General features: G+C 41.0%; 1 protein-coding gene across 4 annotated transcripts in view; it reads right to left on the bottom strand.

Moving 5' to 3' along the window:
• LOC139937666 (transient receptor potential cation channel subfamily M member-like 2) overlaps positions 1–25,169 on the bottom strand; it is a 38,848-nt gene that overhangs the window by 3,484 nt on the left and 10,195 nt on the right. For 3 of the 4 annotated variants that reach the window (XM_071932916.1, XM_071932918.1, XM_071932919.1), the window contains 29 exons: positions 22,398–22,489; positions 21,316–21,502; positions 21,010–21,190; positions 20,074–20,243; positions 19,530–19,710; positions 18,997–19,198; positions 16,670–16,863; positions 15,801–15,901; positions 14,890–15,024; positions 13,615–13,665; positions 13,008–13,188; positions 12,383–12,596; positions 11,129–11,354; positions 10,367–10,483; positions 9,913–10,049; positions 9,160–9,313; positions 7,833–7,961; positions 7,160–7,408; positions 6,553–6,727; positions 6,240–6,387; positions 5,558–5,750; positions 4,360–4,496; positions 3,950–4,076; positions 3,607–3,715; positions 3,065–3,219; positions 2,675–2,871; positions 1,974–2,060; positions 574–679; positions 175–318 (listed from right to left, as the gene is read on the bottom strand). In XM_071932916.1, the coding sequence (XP_071789017.1) occupies positions 175–318; positions 574–679; positions 1,974–2,060; positions 2,675–2,871; positions 3,065–3,219; positions 3,607–3,715; positions 3,950–4,076; positions 4,360–4,496; positions 5,558–5,750; positions 6,240–6,387; positions 6,553–6,727; positions 7,160–7,408; positions 7,833–7,961; positions 9,160–9,313; positions 9,913–10,049; positions 10,367–10,483; positions 11,129–11,354; positions 12,383–12,596; positions 13,008–13,188; positions 13,615–13,665; positions 14,890–15,024; positions 15,801–15,901; positions 16,670–16,863; positions 18,997–19,198; positions 19,530–19,710; positions 20,074–20,243; positions 21,010–21,190; positions 21,316–21,502; positions 22,398–22,489 (4,479 nt within the window). Of the gene's footprint in view, positions 1–174; positions 319–573; positions 680–1,973; positions 2,061–2,674; positions 2,872–3,064; positions 3,220–3,606; positions 3,716–3,949; positions 4,077–4,359; positions 4,497–5,556; positions 5,751–6,239; positions 6,388–6,552; positions 6,728–7,159; positions 7,409–7,832; positions 7,962–9,159; positions 9,314–9,912; positions 10,050–10,366; positions 10,484–11,128; positions 11,355–12,382; positions 12,597–13,007; positions 13,189–13,614; positions 13,666–14,889; positions 15,025–15,800; positions 15,902–16,669; positions 16,864–18,996; positions 19,199–19,529; positions 19,711–20,073; positions 20,244–21,009; positions 21,191–21,315; positions 21,503–22,397; positions 22,490–25,169 lie in introns of all 4 variants that reach the window. The other variant, XM_071932917.1, reaches the window with a different exon arrangement.

Genomic DNA, 25,169 nt, shown 5'->3' with positions numbered 1-25,169 from the left:
ATCAATTTGAACAACAGGGTGTTTTTTCTTTCATTGTTCTATTGCAACTTTGATGACCAATTGAGGCCGAATTTGTCTAGTAGGGCAGTTTAGACTGGTACATCTTTTGAAACATATTTTCCCCCTTAATAAACTATCTTAGTCAGATAATCTTTCCATTTTTCCATTTCTTACCTCCACACCATTGCTAAATAGATCTTCAATCTTCTTGGCTAACAAGGCAACCTCTTCCATTGATTTCTCCATTGATCCAAGAGCTTCTTCACCGAACTCTCTCTTGAGTGTGGCACTAACAACATCTCCTGGCTCAACCATACCCTGAACAAAAAAACAAACAAATAATAATAATAATAATGGACATTTGTAGGGTGTCATGTCTGTCAGAAAGACACTCCTGGCACATAGGAAAAAAAAGCCAAGACTGAACAAGTGAGACTTTAAGTGAGTTTTCAAGTTGGATAGAGTATCTCTTAGTCTGAGGTTCAGTGGAAGAACATTCCAAAGAGATGGACCAGCATGCAAGAAAGAATGGTCTCCCCAAGTGTGTTAAGAACTACAAATAACAAGACTTACCCCTGGTATGGCCCACTGCTGATTATCCTTCCTCTGTACAGCAACAAACTCCAGAACCTTCTCTCCGTTGTCTTCAATAATTACGCCATCGGAATTCTTCTTCCATCTTTCATGAAATAAAAACCAACAACACTTATTAATAAAATAATAATAATAATAATAGTACCCAGTGTACCCACAGACTGTTTTTTTAGGAGGGCGGCATGACGTAATCAAAATGGCGCCCGTCAATATGACATAATCAAAATGGCGCCCATTTTGATATGACGTCAGCGGACGTGAAAGCAACAAATGCTTGAGAAAACCATTTTCTTAAAATAATGTATTCAACGACCTACCTACCTATTGTTGATGGGCATCCATTTCGGTTGGAACAACCTTATTTTAAAAACTAAATCAAAACTACAATTTGTTATACATTTTGCTTTGTGCACCGCGCCAATAACCTCAAAGTAATGATCGGCATGCCGCACGTCGGAATTTAGAAAGCTGGTGTTCGGACCATGATCGGAGGGTCTTCGTGTGTAATTTTCAAAACGGAAAAAAACAAACCAAAACCCACATTTTTGGATCTTATCCCCAAATTATGGCCCTAAATAATACTTTTTCCATCCAAAACCATTTCCATGAATTAGTGATTAGCAGTTCTATCGTTAAGAACTTCGTTTGTAATAAAATAATCGAGATTCAATGATCAATGAACTTTGCCCCGCATCGCACACGCCCTCAATGGGCGAAAGTTGACATGGTTGAACATGCTTCGAGGCTGTACATTGTACCATTCTATACATGCGTGCGGCACTGTTTGGTAATTCTTTCTCAGTTTGTGAACGTGCGTGTTGTGTTGGAGTATATCAACGGCCAATCACAGCGTGCGGACTGTTCATGCTCAATGCATGCAGTGGGTATTCCCATCGTCGACGGTGTGCGTGGTGTGTGTGCATGGTTGGTTGATGCACTCGGCATACGAACTATGTGGCCGTGTGTACATCGTGTTTTAACGTTTGTTTACGATCGCATTTCTGATGCTATAATTTTGAAGTCAGCTCTGGCTTGTCAGGTACTCATTTGATCTTTTTAAATGCAGTCTAAATATAGTCTCTTTGTACTTTTTGGGGCAGGGCGGCCAATAATTTTAGCAGGGCGGCCAATTCTTTGGCAGGGCGGCTTAAATTTTAGGAGGGCGGCCCGCCCTCCCAATTTACGTGTGTGGAGAACACTGAGTACCTAGTCTCAATAGGCTTAACACTAGTACCCTGGTCATTGGACAATTTATAACATTCCTTAAATTTTTCTCAGCTCCCTGGAGTGTACACAGCACTGAGCGGCCATATGGTGCTAGTAGCTTTTTCATACAGCTGAAGAAAACTCTTCAGATCTTGCAGAAGTTATAAACTAACCTTGTGACGATTGGATCTGCAGCGTGGTTGGGTCCAAATCGACCCAGCAGTCCGCGGCCAATCATCCCGGTGCGACCTCGTGGATTCCTGTGGAAATTGAGGTATGAAATCATATCAAGAATTCTTGTATCATCTTTAAAGTTCTTATACAAACCTTATTTTTTTAGTTTATAACAATTTCAATCTGATCGTAAACCTTGTAAGTAGTTCTTCATAAACAGTTCATAATAGTTTCAGTACAATTATAAACTTCATAAACAGTTTAAAACAGTTTAAATCTGATTATCAATTTCACAGCCTATATAAGGTTGAATCTGATTACAAGCTTTACAATACCAATCCTCCAGAGAAATATTTCTGTTGCACATCATCATAGTGTGATCACCAAAATTTGTTGACATTAGAAGAAATTGAGGTTGCACGATGTATTTATAGACATTTTAACAGATTTGAATTTGCTGTTATCAAGGACATACTTTCTCTTTCACAGACAGCGAACAGGCCTGGAATTACACGCAGGCCACAGAGAGAGGCCTTGACCCTCATTGCTTCTGGTATTGATGGCCTTGGTGCCACTTTAAAGGTTTCCCATTTGACTGAAAGATTTTCCAATGGAAGTGCCCTTTGCAAAATGAAAATGGCCTTGCATTTTTAAAGATGAAGTGCCAGGCCTGAACAAAACACTCCCAATTTGAACTTACTGTGGCACACCGTCCGTGACATTATAGTGTCCCATGAAACTCACACGGTCGTAGTTGACTGATTTGTCGAGCATGTTAAAGTTCAACATGGGTCTCTCGCTCTTAGAGTACTTCAGCAAGTCAATGTCGGCAAAATGTGGCAAGGCTAGAATGCTTTCATGGGTGTAGCTGACTGGCTTGTAGAAATGAAAGCTAACCTGTGGGAGATTTTTTGACAAAACATTGCACTGTTAAGGGTTTCTACTTTATTTTGTTTCACTTTATTTTACCATGCTATAGAAATAAACCCCCTTACATTGGAATCTATATATCTCCCAGGTGAGTTTTCCCAAGAAAGGCATGTCTGGGTAAAAGTGGGCTGGGTATAAGTGGGCTGGGTTCCGAACATACCTCCCAGGGTACCTTCTCATCGGGTACCGGGGACCGACCAATAGCAGTTCCGGGATAAGGACTTGAGCGTGCCTTATGATGGAGAGTCATCCCAAGCTCTTCTAGCGTTGATGGAACCTTTCGTTCCTCACTCTCAGAGGTATAGTTCTCTTCCACTGGTGTATGAAAAACAAGATCAAGAAAAACCTTATCACCACCAAAATGTTTCTCCTTCTAAGAATATTTCTTATTTTGATTAAAACAGCTAGCGCCTGCTTTAATTCCCTTCAGAAAAGTAATTAACAAACGATTATGATCATACAAACACAAACATTTCAGAATGAGAAAGACAACTTTTGAGGGTGTTATTGTGACCATTTTTGGGGGGTGGGGGTGCCATTTGAGTAACCGTGTAATGTCTCCATGTGGTTTGTAAATTCAGATGTAATTCAGAACTTGGGCTGCGAGTTTTGAATGTTATTAATAAACCAGAATAATAATGATATCAATATGATCAATCACTAAAAAAAAACAGTACGTGAAAGGGTTAAATAAAACCCTACCTTCTCTCGGCTTGATCTCTTTCAGCATTGGTGGACCTTCTAAGGATCCCAGTTTATGGTCACGAAGAGATGTTATAATCCAATCAATAGCCTGATTGGTCCTCTCCATCTAGGGTTAAAGGTTAGAGGTTAACAGTGGTCAAAATGAGTTCAACTCTCCTGAACAGCCTAATATGTCAAGTTGCTCTAATGCTTTTGGTTTAATGTCTTACTATAAACTTCTCTGTTTAATCTTTACCTTATAGCATTCTAGTCAAGTGACACTAACTTCCTTTACCCTAGACTTTTGTTCGGTTTCAAACCCAGCCTTCTTAGAAAGTCACTGCAGAATCTCGGGTCTTACCTGGTCCTCCAGTCTATTCAATCTTTCCTCCATGGCCTTCTCACCAAGTAATCCTAAAGCTCTTGACGGCATCCCTGTCTCAGGATCGGCAAAGAGTTCTTCCATCTTCCCAAGCAGATCCTCAACTCTGGAAAGAAACCAAGTCTAAGATGAGAGAATGGATTTGACAATGATGTAATGAATCATGAAGAGATGTGTAAACGGGTTGATGAAAGTCATGTTGCATCTTGTACGGCAATGCACTTTATCTGTCAATACTTGAATCTTAAATTGATAACTAAAGGGTACTGCACCTTGTCTGCCGAGCCCCTTGTACAACAGGAAATTACAATAATGAATTTCCAGCAAAGAAACCAAAGGATCCTCTGAAAAGTAGAGGGAAAGTCAACCCAGCTCTCCCCGGTACTCACCTCTCCCCGGTAGTCATGACTTGTTTATTGATGTCACTTTGCATCAAGCGCCTCTCCTGGGTGATGAAGTCGTCGCTTTGTATGGCTTCCCATAAAATCAGCTGCCTCGCTTTAGAATCCGAGATGTGTTGCCCTGTTCAAGTCAATCCAAATTAAAAACATTCAACCACAAAATCTTCACAATTTATTAATCAAACTCATGTGTTCTGAACAAAATTATTGACGAGTGCTTGATAGACCTTTCTTATGATAATTATGTAAATTGCACATACAAGTTTGCACTGACATTTGGTTCACAAACTGAGGGAATATCGAGCTGTTTTGTACATGTTGTGTGCGGCTAATGGTGACGTGATGACGCAGGTAGCGATTGTGCGTCTGCTTTGCCAACCAATAGGGTCTGAACGCATGCGTGAATGTATCCCAACTAGCATACTTCATGGGAAGAGTCTATTAACAAATATAAACTCTGTTTCAACTAAAAATACCAGTAGTCTTTTTTAGTGCACCCATCGACCATCAAGTGCACCCATACCCGCAACCAAAAGTAGACTGGTAGTCTGCACCATGCAAAGGTGTGTAACTAATCACCAGTTTACCAACTCCCATGCATTAATATGGCAACGGTTTACATACACTGGGCTTTGAAGGGCCTTCTACCGGCAAATAGGTTGTGAGTATTTTTCCCAATGTCACTCATGATGCTACTCACTCTTCTCAAAGATGAATGCTGAATCAGGGGAGCTGAGTTGATGGAGTTAGAAATCAGATAAGATGAAAAAAACGCTGATCCCATTGTAGTTACAATAATAGTAATGAGCCTTTCCATATCATGATGCTCAGTAACAATAAAAGATAGTGATAATTAATGAGCTACTGGAAAAAGGTGATTTTTTAAAATAGTTTTTGTTATGAGACATCGCATGTATCACAAGACTGGAGAACCACTTCAAGGCGAGGGCTACACTGAACTGATTTGGGGTATCGACCCAAATCCACTGCCACCAGGGGCAAGTTGCTATCTACTCCTTGGGATGAAACGGGGCACAGAGGGATTTGTGAATTTTTTGCATATCAGTTGAAATTTGCGCCTATCAGAACACAATTCAGGCGTATCGACCTGCTACGCTAGCTTGTGTAGCTCTGCATAGGGAGACCTTTGATTTGTAGAGGGTTTGATACTTTTCTACAACTCACTCATCTGTCCACTTCGGTACGAGATGCAGCAGCCGCAGATTTTCTGAATGAGGAAACGGCACAGGAAGAAGACGTGAGCTATGATGATGAAGGGAGGCACAATGGCCGGTCGGTTGAAGTACTCCTTAATCAGATCATAGCGTTGAAATCGCCAGTAGACGTCTGTGTTCTCTTGGACTGCTGAGAAGGTGTAGCTGTTGGCAGAATAAATCACAAGTAAATTTGATGCATGGTTTTAATGGCACTGCTGCAGGCACCCTGAGCTGCCTGCAAGCCGTCTGGTGCTGTGGGAACCAACTCATGGGGTGAAGCTGAGGGGAAGACAGAGGTTGAGCTATGTCTGTGTCTTGAGGAGAGATGCTGGGGCAGAGACCACAACAGAGTTGGCTGCCTGCATTGAGGACAGAGAAGATAGGAGACCCCGCCAGGTGGGATCCCGAAAAACTAGCGAGCATGAAGCTCAATTAATAACATTTATCTTTAGTTTTAAAAGCCCTACTCTGCAATCTGTTATCATTATTATTATTTTGGGGGGGTGGGGGATAAAAACAAAACAGTATTTCTTTTTTAGGGCAAAACAAAATTGGAATTCCGTTTTAAAACGGAGGAATCACATCCCTGAACATCACAGGCATATTACTCAGGTGGGATTACCTAGATTTGGTTTTAAGAAGGTTTCTTACCTAAACATAGCAATGAGTAGATTGAGTAGCAGGACATTACTCAGCATCATGTACACTGCTAACAGAATGACTCCAATTGTTGAATACTCAGCACACCGTGGAGCGCCAGCTTCAATCATTGTTAAATCGTTAGAACAACCGTTGTTCCCTGTAGGGAGAAACCAAAAGTAATCAGTCAACATCTGCAAAACTTAAAGGTACTGGACATGTTCAGTAATTGTCAAAGACCAGTAGACCAGCGTTTGACGACACTCTACGTTTGGTGCAATAGATCTTTATAGCCATGACATTCAATTGAAAACCAAAAACCTACCTTGGATATCTTCAAGGAACAGTTCCCCGTACATCTGGAAGTAAGCTTTGAAGAAGACACCAGAGATGACCTCCTGAAAGCTGGACCCATTGGGGAAGAGGATTGCCTGGGATGCAACGCCGTAAGCAACAAGAAACACAGAGAGAATGGCCACGAAAAAAGCAAGATCTACCATCTAGACAAAATAAAAGAACACGGTCAAAGAACCTTGTATTATTATATATATTTTTGTTTATATATTTCTGGCAATAAATCATAGATGTCTCATAAGTGAACTTACTCACTGTAGCTCGCAAGCCTGAGGAAACTTGTTAACAAGGGTGCCTGCTATAATGAACCAGAAAGACTGGGGCTTTTCCCTACTCATCCACAGTACGTGCACAATAAATACTCATACATGCGACCTACAGCTTAATATTCCATCCAATAGACAAAGCAATTATGGTAAAGCATCTTGTGTGCAAGGACACAAGTGCCCCGACTGGGATTTATACCCACATTCTGCTGATCAGAAACACCACAGCTTGAGTACTGTGTTCTTTATCGCTCGGCAACGATTCGCCATTGTTATCATGACATGCTAGACCCTGGCACTGAAATGTCTTACCATTTTGGCGATCATGATGAGCTTGGGTCCAAGTTGCTTACTGACGCTGAATATCTGCAAGATGCGAATGTAGAAGACGGCCAGATCTAGTGCCAAGATGATACGAGCGTAGTCAACGAAATTCTCAAAGAATCTCAAAGCAATCCCAACAGCGAAGAGGAGGAGCGTTGCTAGGTCAACCATGTTCCAGTAATCAGTTATCCAATACCAGAAACGTACACGCCAACTGTTAGCCTCACCCTGTGCTATCTGTCAATAATCATAATAATAGTAAAATAGGACTTGAACTTAGGAGAAAAATCCACCTTTTCACCACGTAGCTCAAAATGATGACTGGACCAGAATTAATTGTACCAGACAAAAAAAACAAAATGAGACAAAAAACTTCTGGGGTCCTGACAACACATGCATTAAACTGCTTTTCTTTACTGATTTCTGCCATTTTAGGCGTTTATTCCTTTTGGTATATTTTAGCTCCCATATTGGCAGAGGAAGTAGGCAATGTGAATTGGGTAAACTACCCACAGAAACATTTCATTATGCGATCATTGGCCCAAGAAAATTTCGGTTGAATCCAATCTTAAAACAAGAAAATAAAGACTACAGTCTTCTCTATAAAACAAGACCAAAACCAATTCTGGGTGAAAATTTGTTTTTGGAAGTCACCCCTTACCTGTCTCAATTCCTCTAAGTAGAGAGATCCAACCCAGACTATGAGCACATATTCAAAGATGGATATGTTTACTGTGAAGTCCACTAGGATGATGTAGCTGTACAACAGGAGGAAAATAAAATACGACAGCTGTGGAAGGGAATAAAAAACAAAGCTGTTACGATTTAATTTTTATTTATTTTATTTTTTTTTTCCAGGCAAACAGTACATACAGAGAAATGAAACTATAAATAAGACTACAGAGAACAAGCCTGAGGATAACCCAAAACAGGTCACACCAGCACCCTGTCCCACTGTGGCGGTTTCAGTCTTCCGCTGTGTTCAGTTTTCCGGGTGACGTAGTCGGAAATATCATCACGTTGTTCGAAACAACTTATACGATCCACGCGTTTGCCGATGGTTGTACTCGACTCGTGGACGCCGCAATGACAGCTACCGGAGGGTACCGAGCGACTCAATACGGCACTAAAATGGACTACTTTCGCTTGCTGTGCGCAGGCAATGCTACCGTATTTGGTCATTCGAAAAACTGAACACAGCAGAAAGTTAAAACCGCCACACCGGTGCCCAATCTGTTAACTGTGTAGCCGTGCAGTCTTTATTTTAGTTCACTTTGGCCAGAAATAATAACCAATGTAAGGAGCAGAGATGAATTGACATCCAAACTGATGATTTTTGCGGTTTGCAGGCATAAAATTTACCAAAATTATGTCTTTGTGAGTTGTAAAGTGGACTTCCATGTTATAATATTCCGTTCTATGCTTGAAAGTGAATGGTATCATCCAACTGAGATTCTGTACCTCAAGATTGATTTAATTCAAGATATTGGTCCAAATAAAAATAAAGACTTGTTTATTAGTGTCCCCGCCCACTTCCTTTTTAGAGGCTGCCTCCTTTTTTAATTCTTTTTTTAATGACACTTTTTGTTTTTTTCAACATAAAAACAAACAAAAAAATAACAGAAAAAAAAAGGATATAATTATTTCAACGGTCTCAGCAATTTTAAAAAAAGGCCCTCCTTGCTCTTTTCAAAAAAGGAGGAGGCTAAACATATTTATACTTTTATGGCCTTGTGCATAATGTTGTCAGCCTTGGAATCGAACCTGTAACCATGTCAAAGCTCTGAACCACTAAACTCGCTTCATACTTCCTGCGCTGCAAATGTTTCACACATCTCAACTCTTCCAAATGCTGGTTTGTTGTAAATTTGTGAAGACAAAAATCGCATTCATATTCCTAAGAGCAGGGCTTAAATCAGTGGGGTGCCAAAAGGAAAACGGTCTATCATTCATGACATTTTGTGCTCGTCAAGAAAGAGTTGACTTACCACACTGTGTCTGAACGTAATGACTGGGGCATTATAGAAGAGGCTGAAACGTTGCCACCATGACAGCGTCTGGCCGCTATTAGTGATGTCGATATCAGCTGTCTCGTGGTAATGTTTCTCCTTAGTCAATGGATCCTCTGATGTATCGTTCGTACTAATAGAGGAAAAGAAAAGTGAGGATTTGATGAAGTATTTTATGAACTTATTTTCATGGTCTTAGTTTTCCATAAACATATCATCGTGTCAGTTCAAAGCCCTGGTATCTCCATTAACATATGGTAGAGAAAGTTAAAAGACCTCATATCTCGTTAAAAAAAGCATGTGAGAGTTTGAAATTATCAAAATGTCCTATCTTGCTTAGAATAGCCGCGATGTACACACAAAACGAGTCTATGCCGACATACAAAGTTTTTAAGGAAGCACTTTTGTGCCAGATACAGCGGTTTTGCATAATCGAGATACAACATTTTTGCACTGACAAACCGGGGTCTACAGAGGTGACGGGGCAGGGAAAGAAACAATTGAGCCAACCTAATCATCACCATAAATGGTAAAAACTCAAGCTTTTTATAAACTAAAAACTGAAGATTCTGCAAGAATTTGCATTTGTGAAAGATTTATTTAAGTAGGATTTGAAACTTTGCATGGTGGAAATACGATATAGAAAGGTTTGCGGTAACACACTGAAATGATAATCTCTAAATGAGTTGGTGTGGTTCTAAAAATAACTGTTGGTTTCAACTAAAGACTTACTTATTGCTGCTAGAATTGACCTCTGCATCACCGTTGTCTTCCAGATTGGATTGGATTGTGGCATCTTCCATGTCTTGCATCCGAATGTCTTCATTAGTCTCCTCAACAACGTTGTACGATCCCTCCTGGGTAATGCTCTGTCAACAAATATTCAACGAGTTATTAAATACAATTAAGGGTCATTAGATTTTGGGATTTTTTTCAATTTTTTTTACTAACCAACCCACCCCAAATTTCGAACCGGATATTTTAGATCAAAGGTCTCCAAGATCATTAGTTTTCAGTGGCTTCTCTTGGCTTAAACAAACAACCTTTACTTTGTAGTTTCACAACTTTAGTAAAAGAAAATCAAATTTGTAAACACTGAACATTCTGAATAGCCCTTTAGTTGTCATCTTAGGACACATTTATAAAGACAGTTAATGAAATTAATTTATTTAAAGATTAAAATCACCTGTTTCTTCTTAGTGCTCTTTCTTTTTCTCTGCTTGAGGTCCCCATTCTTGATCTCATCTTCTCTGAACTTAATGAGGCATGGAATCAATGGTGGGATGAACGAACACAACCAAACCTGTCAGGCACAATCAACAGAAAATAAACTTTACGGAAATAATATCAACAAATACAAAACAGAAACGGCTGCTATAAATTATATTAACAGTGGCTTCTTATAAAGTGATCAAATCTGTTGCTCGGTGAAGTGTATGGCACTCATCCTGGTCACGGGGCCATTTACTGTAGTTCATTCCTTTAACCATCTCTTCTCACTGGGGAGTAAACAGCCTGGGTAAAGAGAAGCATTTGCATTTAATGGGAGACTTTTGGACGCTAGGTGGCAGCTTCTCTTCACCAAGGGGTATAGGAGGGTCAATATGGTTCTTAAGATTGATTTAGCTTGGTGTGCTACATACTTGGCAGCACAGGCTGTTGTAGTGATGTACATTATTATGTTGTAGACATTACGATTGGAATACAATAAAGTCACCCAAGCGTGTCAGTGGCTGGACTGTGCGAGCGGGCCAGTCCTCTACACTTTTATCCAGCCTAGGTTCAGGGCCCAACCAATAGCCAAGCGCTATACTACACTGTGTACTCCCCAGGGAGCCAGGAAGGTACAAGGAATAAATAAATAGCCCAGTGACCAGGGGTACTAATGTACGAGCGTTATATTTATATTAATATTACTCAGGTCTATTTATTTTCCAAGGAGACTCACCAGCCAGTAGTTGTTCTCATCAGACAGCTTGCCGTTCCAGATCTCAGTCAGTAATTTCTGCACTCCAGAGTGAGCAATGAAGTTCTTATTGTCTGCCTGCTTGGCTAGATTGAGGTTGGTTGACTTACCCCAGTTCTTTTGCTCACATGCCAAGAGGAGGGAAGTGTGGTCTTGGTTATTGGCATAGCACTCACCCAGCACGCCCAACGCCACCTCTTCATAGCTCCTGGGTATTGAAATTCAGAAAACAAAGAATCAATCGATCATGTTGCCCGCAGTTATGATCCCTGGCGGCGTCTCCAATCTTCTAGAGGTTTGCATACAGGGTGCTGAAGCACATTCAGCCATGGACAGAAACACGGTAGAAAACCTGTAGTCTGGGTTCATTGATGTGCACTACCAATCCTTGTACACAGGACCTATGGCTAAATGTCCTATCATAAGGACAAAGCAATTCATGGTAAAATGTCACGACCAGGACTCGAACCCACACTCACTGACACTCTGTTGATCAGAAACACCAGAGCCTTAGCCAGGTGGTCTTAACTGATCAGCCACTTGAGAAAACTATTTGTGGGGTTGTGGCCGTGAACAAAAATGACAATAATCAAACAAACCGGTGTGGCGGTTTCAACTTTCTGCCGTGTTTAGTTTTCCGAATGACCCAATACGGTAACATTACGTCATGCGATGCCTGCGCACAGCAAGTAAAAGTAGTCAATTTTTAGTGCCGTATCGAGTCCTCCGTGTTACTCTCTGGTAGCTGTCATGGCGGCGTCCACGAGTACAACGAGCGGCGAACGCATGGATCGTATGAGAACATTTGGTGTGATGAATACCCAGCAAATTGTCCTGTATTTAACCAGTGGCACAAGCAGTGTGACCTGCTTTAAGTTGTACGCATAAATACATGTAAAGATAGGGCAAGAGAATGTGACTAAACAGAAAAGAATCGAAATAGAAACAATTTGGGGTCACTGAGAGAACTACAGTACTCGCCAGGGTACTCGCGGCGGTATTTTTGTCTGGCTACGTCACCCGGAAAACTAAACACGCTGGAAAGCTAAATCCGTTTGAACAATGTGCTGAAATGTCCGGCTACGTCACCCGGAAAACTGAACACGGTGGAAGACTGAAACCGCCACACCGGTATTGGTCTCCTCTTAGAATACCACAGATGAACTCCTAACCTTCCAGAAATAAGGAAATTCCTTTTAAATCAAAGAAGGTTCCAGGAAGAATAAAAACACTTACGCAGCATGCAATTTCATCATGGTGCTTTGGTCATGGTCAGCCTCCTTGGACGCCATGGATTTCAATATCTTGCTAGCAGTCAGAGCACTAGCCAGTGCCTCCTTGCCTTCCTCCCACAGCATGCGTGCCATCCCGTCTCGGTTCTGTAATATGGAAAACAGGAACAGCTCTCGAATCGGATTGTAAAAATCTCGCTTAGGCTTCTCCGTTGACTCTGAAGACAAAGATCAAAGATGGGTTATTTGTATAAATGTCAAAAGAGAAACAACTAGTCCATTTCATTAAAGAGAATTCCCAGAAAACAATTCCCATTGAACGATTCCCACAATTCCCCAGGATTCATGAATATGGGATTCACAGTCTTCGCTGCTCCCATCAACAATGAGCGGGGGCAGGGGACCGAGGAGAGAATGATTAATGTCATGGGGGAAGTGGCAGGGAACGTTTATTGTCACGTTACGAATGGGTGGCCCAAGCATTTTGGGGATTGTAGAATAACGTTTGATATGGGCCATGCAATTTATAGGTTTAAATCACACTCTTGCTGTTATTGATCAACTGATTAGACTAAAGAACTTTGCTTGAAGATAAATTTGTTTATGCAACTTTGATGACTGACACTTACCAGTCTGCAAGATCCCAGCTCCAACATTTAACGTCTCTCTGCTACCGATAGAAGCACCCTCTCTAGCCTCGTTTAGCTTCTTCTTAAAATCCCTGCTTAGGTAGAGAGGCTTGAACGTGTCCATCGTCAGCTCCTGGATCACCTTGCCGACGTCGGTCAGGTCAAACAAACTTCTTGTTGTCTGACAGGGCAAAAAAAGTGACAAATTCATTATTAATTATTATAACTAGTTATTGCTATTGTTACTGTTATTATTATTATTATTATTATTATTATTATTATTAGCATAATCCAAAACATTTGCAGTCCTATTTATACACCTGGCTTGAAGCCTTTAATTATGCATCCGAAACTGCACACAAATTGTGCAACAAGGGTTTTTTTTCTTTCAGTTATTTTTTATTCTTATTTTTTTATGTAAGTTGGAATACACTAAGAATACTGATCTTAGACAATTACCAATTACATGTCCAGTGCCTTGAGGTATCTTGCACAAGGACATAAACATCATAGCCATCTAGGCCCAGAATTCAAACCCTTCCTCATGACCAACATTCCACATTTTAACAAAACAAACACATCCTCTTTTGACCATCGTTGATCTCACCTTTGACCGGTGTTTGTCCAACAGTTCATATAAAAGTGTTCTTTCCTTCACCTAAAAAAAAAAAAGATGAAATCGAATTAGAAACATTATTTGATAAACATCCTTTCCATAACATTTGAACCTTATTAACAGCTGACAAATAAAAGTCTGATAGGCTTTGAGCAGTAGAAGATTTTTGAACTCTACAGACTTACGAGGTAAATTTCCATTGTTTATGTAGTTCTGGGCATGCGAAAGATACTAAGAACAATGGCTTTACCTGGTAGTTCTGCTGCCACCAAGCGCCCCAAAAAGTCTCCCACTTTAGAATTTAAGCACCTGTGGCTACGGCTGTTGCTAAGGGAGTTGCTATGGACATCCTATGCTTCAGTGCATCCAAGTGATGATAGAGCCACAGATGTAGCCGCTAACTTCCTCCGACCCTTGGATCAAACCCACTTTATTAGAACTTTAAGTAATGCATGAATCCACAATCACAAAGCGGAGATGCAAGGTAGCCCCACTCATGTAGGCTGCTGCGGCACGGCCCTGCGTCTGTACAGAACCGGTTTGCGACGCACCAATGGCCGCAGGAGAGGTCCATTCCCGGCAGTTGGATGGTGGGGTCATCGACCAGGAACTTGTGGGGAACGTTGGTTTGGTCTCGCCACCGTGTGCGCCATAGGTCTTCTGCGGTCGCTGCACTGTCCGGGACATTGGACCAGATTGGGTTTCTCGACTTCAGTCTAGGCCTAGGGTGGAAGTCAAGGTCTCTGAGGAGAGGGAGCTCAGGGTTGGATTGGATCTTACAGACCAGCCTGGATGTGGCTACATGTACCTCTCTTCGGATGTCTGGAGGGGCAACGTTGCTCAAGACTGGGATCCATGAGTGATGTACTAGGATCCTTCCTCACTCTAACAAAACCCAACACCATGTGGTAACACAGCAGCCAAACTGTTGAACTCTGATTATGGTGGTATGCCTGATCCCATGAGTGATGTACTAGGATCCTTCCACACTCTAACAAAACCTATTACCGTATGGTAATGGGGTACTCTGTGAATTGAGTTTACAGTCCCTACCTGATTCCATGGGTTTTTCTGGAATATTTCCCTGGGGTTTTCTTCCACATCTAGAACTGAACTTCCTTGTCTTCTCACCATTGGGTTCTCAGCTACATGTAGTACAGTGATTAAGTTAACTTTTCGTGTGTTTTCCTTGGAATATTTCTCAAGAGTTTTCCTCCCCCATAAAAAACTTAACTTCCACAACATGGCCCATGTCGATAGACCTACCTCATTGTATAGCGAGGTAAGTTCTGCTATCGTTAGGTAATCCTTGAGACTGACTCCATTCTCAATGAAGAGTCGGACAAAGTCGACAAGATTGTTGACCAACGCATAGTGCAGGGCTTTGTCAAGATCTCCTTTCTGTCAATCAGGAAAATATTTTAATAATAATAATAATGGGTATTTGTAAAGTGCCAAATCAACCTAAAGAGATAGATGTTAAATGCACAGAGAAGCAGGGAAAATGTAAACAAAACAAATAAATATCAAGTATAAACAAAGCAAAATAACAATCAGGGAAAACACACAATAATTAACAATGGAAGCAACAAAAGTTAAACTATGAAGTAAAGAAACACATGTTGGTTAACTTTTAAGAGTAACTTTAAAATGTTGTACCCTGCCTGCTGCTTGGCTACACAGCAGTTACAAGTTATATGGCTTCTGACTGGCACCCTGAACAAAGATATTGACAAAATAGAAAAGGCCGCCAACAAAGGGCTAGACAAGCTCAGTTGGTAGAGCGCCCTCGTGTTAACATGGAGGTCTTTGGTTCTAATCCCACTCAAGTAAACTGTTCTATGTTCAAACGTAGTTAGTTTCCTTTGCAGAGTATTACTTCATATTGGGTGCGTTCGATTAGATTCCCTTGGTCGACCCCAGTCTGCCCCGGTACGTTCAAATAGCTTTGACACCATTCCAGGGGTTGACCCGGGTCAGCCCCAAGTGCCCTGCTTGTGGAACGGGTCACTTGGGGGTGACCTGAGGTGCATGATGTCACCACGGAAGGGTGAGTGATAGTTCAATTAGCTCTTGTCAGGGGCTCATACGAGTGAGCACCGCAGGGTTCACCCAGGGAAGCTAATCAAACGCACACATTATTTTGAAGAGGTTTTCTTGTTTGGACATTTACTGACCGTCCAATCTCTATCATCGATGAAGATTTCTCTCTTAGCAACGTCAACTCTGTTCCAGGTCAAAGCAAGTTGCAGCTGGTCCTGAACACTTCCTTTGTTTGCTATACAAAAAATAAAACCATTTACAATTATTTTTCAAGAAGTTATGAGAAATTGCTATTATCACAATGGCCACTTCAAGGTGAGGGCCACACTCAACTGATTTGGGCTATCGACCCAAATCCGCTGCCACCAGGGGCAAGTCTCCACCTACTTCTGGAGCTGAAACAGGGTTACCCCTTCACAGTATGTAAGGATGTAGACATGGGTATCATCCACTAGGGCCTGGCTGGCTGCTTCAAGCACTCACCTCTCACCACTGTGGCCCTGGTTCGATTCCCAGCTAGGGCCATATGTGAGTAGAGTTGTGCGCTGGTTCTCTCCTACACTACGAGGGGTTTTCTCTAGAAAAATCAAGCAACTTTGATTTTTGACATGTGCTCCTTGGTCAAATATCGGTCAATGTGGCTGCAAAAGGCGTCTTACAAGCGACAAGTAAGGATTATTATAAAATAGATGTCAAGGATTTGAACTGCTTCTAGCCAGTGGGCTAGCTTGGGGGTCTAGTGGTACATGTACGACATCTGCTCTAACAATGCAAAGGTAATGGGTTCAAATCCCACCCCAGTGATTTGCATGTGGATTTTTTTTTTTTTTTAACTGTTGAAAGTTCTGTATACACACTCCAGTGTAAGGTGAAAAAACAAATGATGGGATTATTGGTATTATTGTTATTGCCGGTAACTCCTCGAGTCGGGCTCGTCCCCTAGCCTTAGATCTCAAGGGTTTTATTATTGTTATTATTATTATTATTCATATTATACACCAACCTGAAAGGAGTGCATGCAGGATAGCACTGTCAATATCTGAGCCGGCTCCGAGCTCGTAGACCGTGATCAAATGTCTTCTGTCCAACATCTCCTTGATGCGCGTCAGATGAGTGTCTAGCTCAGCATCACCAAACTCCTTAGAGAGCATGGCCGCAAGACGTTTTGATAACGAGTCACTTATGACTGTTTTCTTTCTGTCAAAAAGAAGAGACAAGACAGGAAGACAGTTATAGTTTATTTGTACTCTTTGAACATTTTCTACTCATAAATGACTGTAGACCTTTGTAGAATTTCTACCCAAAAATACTGCCTTTATCTTGTTTTAGCCTTCGTGAAAGATTCTGCCAGGGTTGAAATTTAGGCCCTTTTTTATACCATAGGTGCTTTTGATTGGTAAGCATTTAGCAACAGCTAATTCAATTATCTTGTTTTGAACATGCTTAAATATCAAAATGTTCTCACTAATGCCATTTCAATATTTTTTTCCTTGGTGAGGTGGTGGTCAGGAAGGAAGTTCAGGGGGACGAGCGGAGACATCTAGGAGGTTGATGTCAGTGGAGAGTTCAGTAATGTATACTAAAGGGTTTTGATACCTTTTGTAGATCAAGTGTTTGTCCATAACATAAATCCCTACTCACTGTGAATGAAAAATAATTTACCTGTAGAAGTTTCCGCTTCATTAGTCATCAAGTTTTTGAGAAAAAAATGCAGTATAATTTTCATCTCACTGAGACATAATTGTTTTGGTGAAATTATTTTACTAATTTCTCCAAAACTACACCACCTAAGCAAGTAATATTTTAAAGACACTGGACACTATTGGTAATTGTCAAAGACCAGTCTTCTCACTTGGTGTAACTCAACATATGCACAGGGTTTCCCTTAACTTTTTTTTCAATTGCCCGCCGGGCGAGTCAACCAAAATTCTCGATCGCCCGCAGGTTTTTTCACTAGCCCACATGTAATTATACACAAAATTTTCAAAACAAAAAAAAACAAAACAAAAAAAAACCACGAAAGTGAAGCCCTTAAAATTGCTTTTTTGAGGATTTTATATCTTAATGTTTACCTTAAACTATCCCTTTTCCATCAACAACAACTTTAATGACTTCGTGGTTAGGGGATCAGTTGATTTGAACATATTTTGAACTCCGTATGCAACAAAATCTTCATGAATCAACGATCAGTCAACAACGCACATCGAGGAAATAATTCCATGAACTTTGCCCCACAACGCCCTCTATTGGCAAAAGTTGTCCATGTTATTGGTTGTCCAAGGCTGTACATTGTGCACAGTCTGCAGTCATTATGCACAACGTTCGGCAATTCTTTACTCCGTTCATGAACATGTACTGCATTGAAGTCTAGTCAAGAACATAATGAATATGGAATTATTAACAGCCATCAACGGCAATCACAGCGTGCAGAGATTAGGTCAGAATGGACTTTGGACGACTGTGTGCGTTGTGTATGTGCTGTGCATACTGGATGGATGTACCACCAGTGGGCGACCGTGTACTGTGAGGATACTCGGCACCATGTGGTTTGTGCATCGTGTTTTCAATTGATTGTACGTGTTCTCTGAAACGAACGACAGCAATTCCGGTCCCGATCACGACAAAATTAAATCTAGCAAGTATCTAGAATTGTCAAACTTACTAATTTAAAAGCTTAAGTAGAAGTTTTCTGTGGGATTCTGCCACTGAACCCTCATTTATATGTGAAAAGGAATAATTATTTGACTCGCCCGGCGGGCTAGTGAGAAGTGGTTTTCAGTCGCCCGCCGCTATTTTCACTCGCATTTGGCGATCGGGGCGACCGCTAATTTCGAACCCTGATGCATAAAATAACAAACCTGTGAAAATTTGAGCTCAAATGGTCGTCGAAGTTGCAAGATAATAACAAAAGAAAAAACACCCTTGTTACACGAAGTTGTGTGCTTTCAGAAATTGTTTTTGAGACCTCAAATTCTAAATCTGAGGTCTTGAAATCAAATTCGTGGAAAGTTACTTCTTTCTTGCAAACTATGTTACTTCAGAAGGAGCCATTTCTTACAATGTTTTATACTATCAACAGCTCTCCTTAACTTTTAACCAAATAAGTTTTTATGTTAAAAATGAATTTGAGTAATTACCAATAGTGTCCATTGCCTTTAAGGAAAGCTTTCTGTTATAAGGGAAGCTTTCTACTATTATAATATTTAAACCATGTGAGTGTAATGAAAATCTGAGGAGGTTTGTGTTCTGTGTCATATAAAAAGTACCCAAACCTCTAGAGCCGTTCCATTCATACAATCATAAACATTGCAAATAGACTCCAATACTCACTCTTTCTTGATATTCCCCGCAGCATCTTTCACTTGGCGTTCAACAACCGGCGCCCTCTGGAATGCGAATGCCAGGATATCAGCGGCTCTTCCCGATCCAGCTACTATAACAGCCGGGGTGCCATTCATAATAGCTTCAAACACAGTGGCTATGGTGTTTGGACCTCCTTCTACGACGACGCACACAATGGGTACAGAAACATCTTTTTACAAGAGAAAATAAAAATACAAAAAGATGACAAGCTTGCCTCCAAACCACATTTTAATCTGGCTTTTCAAAATTGCTAAGGAAAAAACAAGCAGTCCACTTGAATTAAAGCATACGCAGATAACATTTGTAGATTGTCAAAGACCAGTATCCACACTTGATGTGACCCAACATGTCGTGAAATTACAAAACTGTATCAATTGAAGGTTGTGCATATCGGCACACAATTCCCATGTATCAACCCAATATGCTATGAGAACCCTGCATTTTTAAAGTCTGAAGTTACAATTGATTCAATATTTTCTGCCACTTGAGCCCATTTATACCTGGGTTCCCTGCTACTTTCTGCTCTGATATTTCCTTCTCCACTTTGCCTCGTAATTTGATCTCCTTTCCAAACTGTCCGATCGTGCCGTCGTCTGCCAGGATGAAGTGTGTGTGGTTGGGGTCCAGCAGCACCCCCTTACGGTTCTTGGTGTCCATGCGGTATGTGGCGGGAAATTGACCCTGAATAAAAATAGCGAGTAGGAAATGAAGATTGGTGTTTGCAGAGCTTTAGCATAGCTCTAAAGCCCAGTTCATATTTCTTACAAATGCGACCTGCAAAGAGTTGGGCTGTGCTCAACTCTTGCGATAACAGAGCTGGATAATGTCAAGTTCGCGCTTTGAATGAAACATTAACAGGAAATATGAACCGAGCTTTAGACCACTTACGATAGTTGCACTCAGAGTTTGAAGAATGTGAACATTCCTGAAAAATTAAAGCTTTACTTTGAAGTCAATTTCGACCAAGTCAGCCCCTCCGAACCACCCCTCCCCTTCTCCCCCCTCCCCCTCCCCCCCCCACCCCCGAACACCACCATCATGTACCTTTTCATTAATCAGCTTGTCTCTTTGATCGATGACACCCCATGTGGCAATGCCGATAGCCACCACGTTTGTGCGAGTAGCGTTGCCACTAGCCAAAGCGTAATCCCTGATGGCGTCACCTACATACTTCATGACGCCTGAATTGCTCCCACCTGTGATTATCCATGCTCCTGGAAAAATAATGCAAAAGTTTGGGTGTTAAGAAGCAATTAGTCTGTGCTTTGGAATCACCTGTTTAGTGTGTAGTGGTCAAAGCAGTCTGTTGCATCGGACTCAAGTTGTGATGGTTGCATCATCAGAGTGTGGGTTCGAATCCCAGTCATGACACTTGAGTCCTTGAGCAAGGCACTTAACCATAATTGCTTCTCTTATCCCAGGCGTACAAATAGGAGCCTCAGAGGGCTGAGACTGTGTTGGATTGCTCCCACAGGAGTCTCAGGAATGGTCTTAAAGTATATGCCTGATGATTAACAGGGATAATCAATTTGATAAAATACTTTGATCCAGCTACTAGCATATGTGTACTACATCAGAACCAGTGCTGTAGCCAAGGTGGGGGCCTGCCCAGCCCCCGATTTCACGCAAGTTGCGACCGGTTACAAGTCGTAAGTTGCGATGCGAATAAAAACGATTTCATCAAAGTTACGATGCGTCGGATACGTCGCAAGTTCCTTGAAAACGAGGAAGAACACATCGTAAGTTACGATCAAGAAGTGTTTTTATTAAGAGTGAAAATTGTTTGAGTTGCGACTCGTCGCGCTGTCGCGCTTATGATGCGTTTGGTGAAATGGATTGTCGAACTCATCGCAGCCGCGACGTGTCTTTTTAGGTCTGCGACGCATCGCAAACCCTACGATGCCTCGCTACTTGCGATGAGTTTCGTGAAATCAGGGGGCAGGGCTCACAACTTTGAACTTTTACCCCATTTGGACTTACCGGTGCTGAGGGCTGCTTTTATCAATCCCTTCCTGAATACCGACTTCAATTTGTTGCTCATGTGGAAGTTATTAGCTCCACCGGTCACCGAGATCAGCAGTTTTGGAGTGCCGAGATTCCATTGTTTGTTGAGGAGTTGTAACATTGTGTGAGGATGGATGTCGTGGTTGACTCTCACAAACTGCAGAGAAATAGAACGAAAGAAATGTTGAAAAGTAGCTAGAGCTGCGGCTGTTGCTAAGGGTGTTGCCAACTACAGCCTATGCTTCAACACATGATGATGTAGCCAGAGCCACAGCGGCTTACCTTTCTTAGCTGCAATCCCAGACCAGCTCCTGCAGCCCCGATGAATTCTATCTCTCCAAAGGCGTTGGTCTTGGAGTTTTGGGTGTGTGTCTCCGACTTCCATGGGGCCTTTGGATCGAAGTTGTTATGGAATCTTTCTTCATGAAAGAACTTGCGTTTGCCGCACTGACACAAGGGGTTGTCCGGTCTGTAAAAAAAAGTTTCACCGATAATACATTATTTCTTAGAACCTTTGCTACAAAATTCCAAAAGATGTGACTTTGAAGGAATTTCAGTTGGGCTCAACTTCTTACAATCAGGCGGAAAGCACAAAAACTTGTTACGCATTGAATCATCTTGCTTAGCAGAAACAGGTAACCAGCCAAATTTCCATACAGTTAGCATTGTTGGGCCTGGTGCCCTACCCATTGTTTGCTTAGCAAAGAAAATGGCTAGCATTTTCTTAAACTGCTTAACAAAATTTGGCCCAGTGCCTCAGACATTTTAACTATGGCATTTGGCCAGCTAATGATCACTGTTAAGTGAGTTCAACAGCTAAAAAAGCATAGTCTCCTGACATTTACTGAGCACGGTGTGCATGGTCTGATATAAATTAAATTCAGTAACATTTATTTCAATGCTGTCATGCAATAATGCACAGTAAATGTTGAAATTATAAAAGTAACATAGTATAAGGTATATTGATACATTAAGTACACAATGATTCAACACTAAGAAGCACATTAATAACAACATTTAGGTATAAGGTTGAGCGAGATGCTTTTGTTCCCAAACCTATGGACAGACAAACATTTACTACAACCATGGAACAACCAAGGTACGGTAACATGGATGTACTAAGACAAATGAAGCAGACAAGACAAGTGTGAGCCCATAAGGCCAATAACTTACACATTACACCTAAGTTGATTAATTATACGAGTCAAGGAAATGTCTTAAGTTAATTGTTAACAAAGACAGATAGAGAGGGTGATGATTTAAGACTAAACTATGACTTGAGATGCCTCGATAAACGACACTATTTTTAGACATTGAGTCTCTGTCAAATTGAGCGAACAAATTTTACCAGAATTGGAACTTACTCTGGGTCAGGTTTTGCAGGGTTGATGGGTACCGGTGTAAAGCGGATGCAAACCTTCATGCCAATGTTCTTCCTTATCCATGATGGATTGTGCTGCAAATAAAAACACAGTTCGGCAAGTAATTAACAATGACACCTAATGTAATTTAGGGTGAATTTCAAAGCGCCTAGAAAAACCGATGAAGCATATTCAGGTTTCAGAACAAAGAAATGCAAGCTGTTTGAAATATATGGATAATAACAATAAAAATTACAGGTTTTTTATACCGCGCTTTTCACACCCGAAGGGCTTCTTAAAGCGCTCAAACATCATTACCCTTGGTCACTGGGCAATTTAATTCATTCCTTAAATCATCTCAGCTCCCATCTCAGTATACAGCCTGTGCAACAAATATGCGATACTCGGCTAAATCATTCACAAGAACCATCTCTGCCATTTTACTCCTGGGTGGAGAGAAACAATTATAGTTTAGTGTCTTGCTCAGGGACACAAGTGTCCCGACTGGGACTCGAACCCGCACTCTACTGAACAGAAACACCAGAGCTTGAGTCGGTAGTCCTATCTGCTCGGCAACGACACTACAGATATCAGGTTTTTGCTACGGGTATTACATGTACTTCCTGCTGAAATGGGGATCTTTTGAGCAAGTTCCAGCAAGCAGAATGGACTAAAAACGGCCTGTATCTTGTCCACCAACAAAGAATCAACAAATATTCTTAATAATCAAAGATACAATAAAACTTCAGAGCTTACAAGTCTTTTTAAATTCGCCACCATGAACAGGAAACTCTCAGATGGCTTATCCCTTTTAATTGACCTAATTCTCTCCATCTTTAAAATTCCTTGAAACATCAAGTCAAAAATTGTCAGAAGAAGAGCTGATGTGTCGCATGAAAATAGTATCAAGTAAAGTCTACTGATGAGAACTTCTGCAGTTTAGTATTGTGTCTGGTTATCGGTTGAACTATGTGGAAGTTTCTAGAAGCAAAACGGCTGAAACTATCCACCACTTGATCCGACCGTCACAAAAAGCCTTTCTCAGAGGAAGTCCAGTGCTGGGAGACCAACTGCATCTTGGAATTTTGCCCCGAGTTGACGACAAAATTATAAATCAAACCATTCTGGTAGTTGTCAATTAAAGCTGAGGTGTTGGAGATTATTCTGAAGATTCTCTTTGAGATTGTGGAGAGCTGGAAAACTGGTTCACATCTTGGAACAATCTCTACCTGCATGGCCAAATGACACATGAAAGCTGGGACTACCTGGAAGTTTCAAAACCTGGAAGTTTCAAAACAAAATCTGGAGGAGTACAGTAAGTACTCTGCTAGTCGGGAGTTCAAGCTGATGCGACAGGTACTATCCAAAGCCCTATACCATTAGGCCTATAAAAACGAGTGCTGAAGAAAAGTCTGCAAAGTAGTGTTTGGAAACAGCAGTGGTCAATGCCAATTGAAACACATGAGGATCGGTCAAACTTCACTCCATCAAGTGGTCTGGCTGGCTCGTTCATTCTTGAAAAGCATCCCTTTTTCATTTGAAATATGGACTAGTGACAAAGCTGATGTACTAGTAAAATGACTGGTCGTACTGGCTAGTCACTAAAAATTTAACAGGTAATTCCTGAACAGTTCATTGCCTGGGCAAAAATATCCCAATGAATCTATTCTACATCCAGAGTAGAAGAACAATGGCTTGCTAGTTTGAGGTGGCTTTAGAACTAAAGTATAGTATAAGCCTTGTAGTCAGTGTTCTTTTCAGAACTGAGAAGTCTCACAAACAATCCGATAAATCTACTCCGCAGTAGTAGAATATAGCAAGACAGTTCTCTAAACAGATCGCAAACCAGATATTTGATACCTCACCATGCAATGCCTCAAATCCTAAAGTTAGTTATGAAAAATCCGATTCCAACTAAAGAGAACTTTACATCCCAGACTTCTGCTGAAGAATCAGAGAACTCAAACCATTCAATTAATCTAGTGTGTGTGCAAGGATACCAATTAAACTATTCTGTATCATCACACATTCAATATTGAGCAACATTGATATCATCTGAAAGATACATTGTCTGTCTGAAATGGTGTTCATACGTACTGATAAATAACATGCAGTATCTAGTTTTACCGACTGTTTGAATACAGGCTCAACCCTCATATTAATCAGATAAAATTATATGTTTGCATTAAAAAACAAGTTTCAGTTCCTTATAAATATGCAATCCTCATGAAGAAATCCCTAAATCTACAATAACTTTTTATGACATTTTATGGATCATTCATATCATTGCTCACTGATTGTTTCATATAGATGGGGTAATATTAACAATGTATGTACTTTAACCTTTCGCTATCACAAATATAACTTGTGGTTGCGATATGTGGGAATCAGTTTCCTTATAAATGTATTATTCCCTTTGTGTACAATTTGCAAAGGTGTTGTGTGCATTTTAGGGTTCTAAATCCATGTAATATTAACAGGGCATTTTACAATAATTGTCTCAATGCGCTTCGCATTATGCCTTGGTCATTGGACCAACATTCCTTTAATCTTTCTCAACCCCCTGTTGAGTACAGCCCCCAACGGGCTCCAAAGGTTTTTTTTATACACAATATCAACCTCCTACCCTCCCAGATTTCCATTTATATCACCCCTGGGTGAAGAGAAGCAATTATGTTTGTTTGAATGATCTTCCCATCAAGGGAACTCAGCAAACTCCCACAAGGGGATATCATGAGCACAAGCTTAGGTCCACAATCGGAACATTGAATTGTC

This window comes from Asterias amurensis, chromosome 5 (genome assembly GCF_032118995.1).
Source record: "Asterias amurensis chromosome 5, ASM3211899v1".
In the NCBI taxonomy this organism is placed as follows: Eukaryota; Metazoa; Echinodermata; class Asteroidea; order Forcipulatida; family Asteriidae; genus Asterias; species Asterias amurensis.
This window is presented reverse-complemented; position numbering and strand designations above follow the sequence as displayed.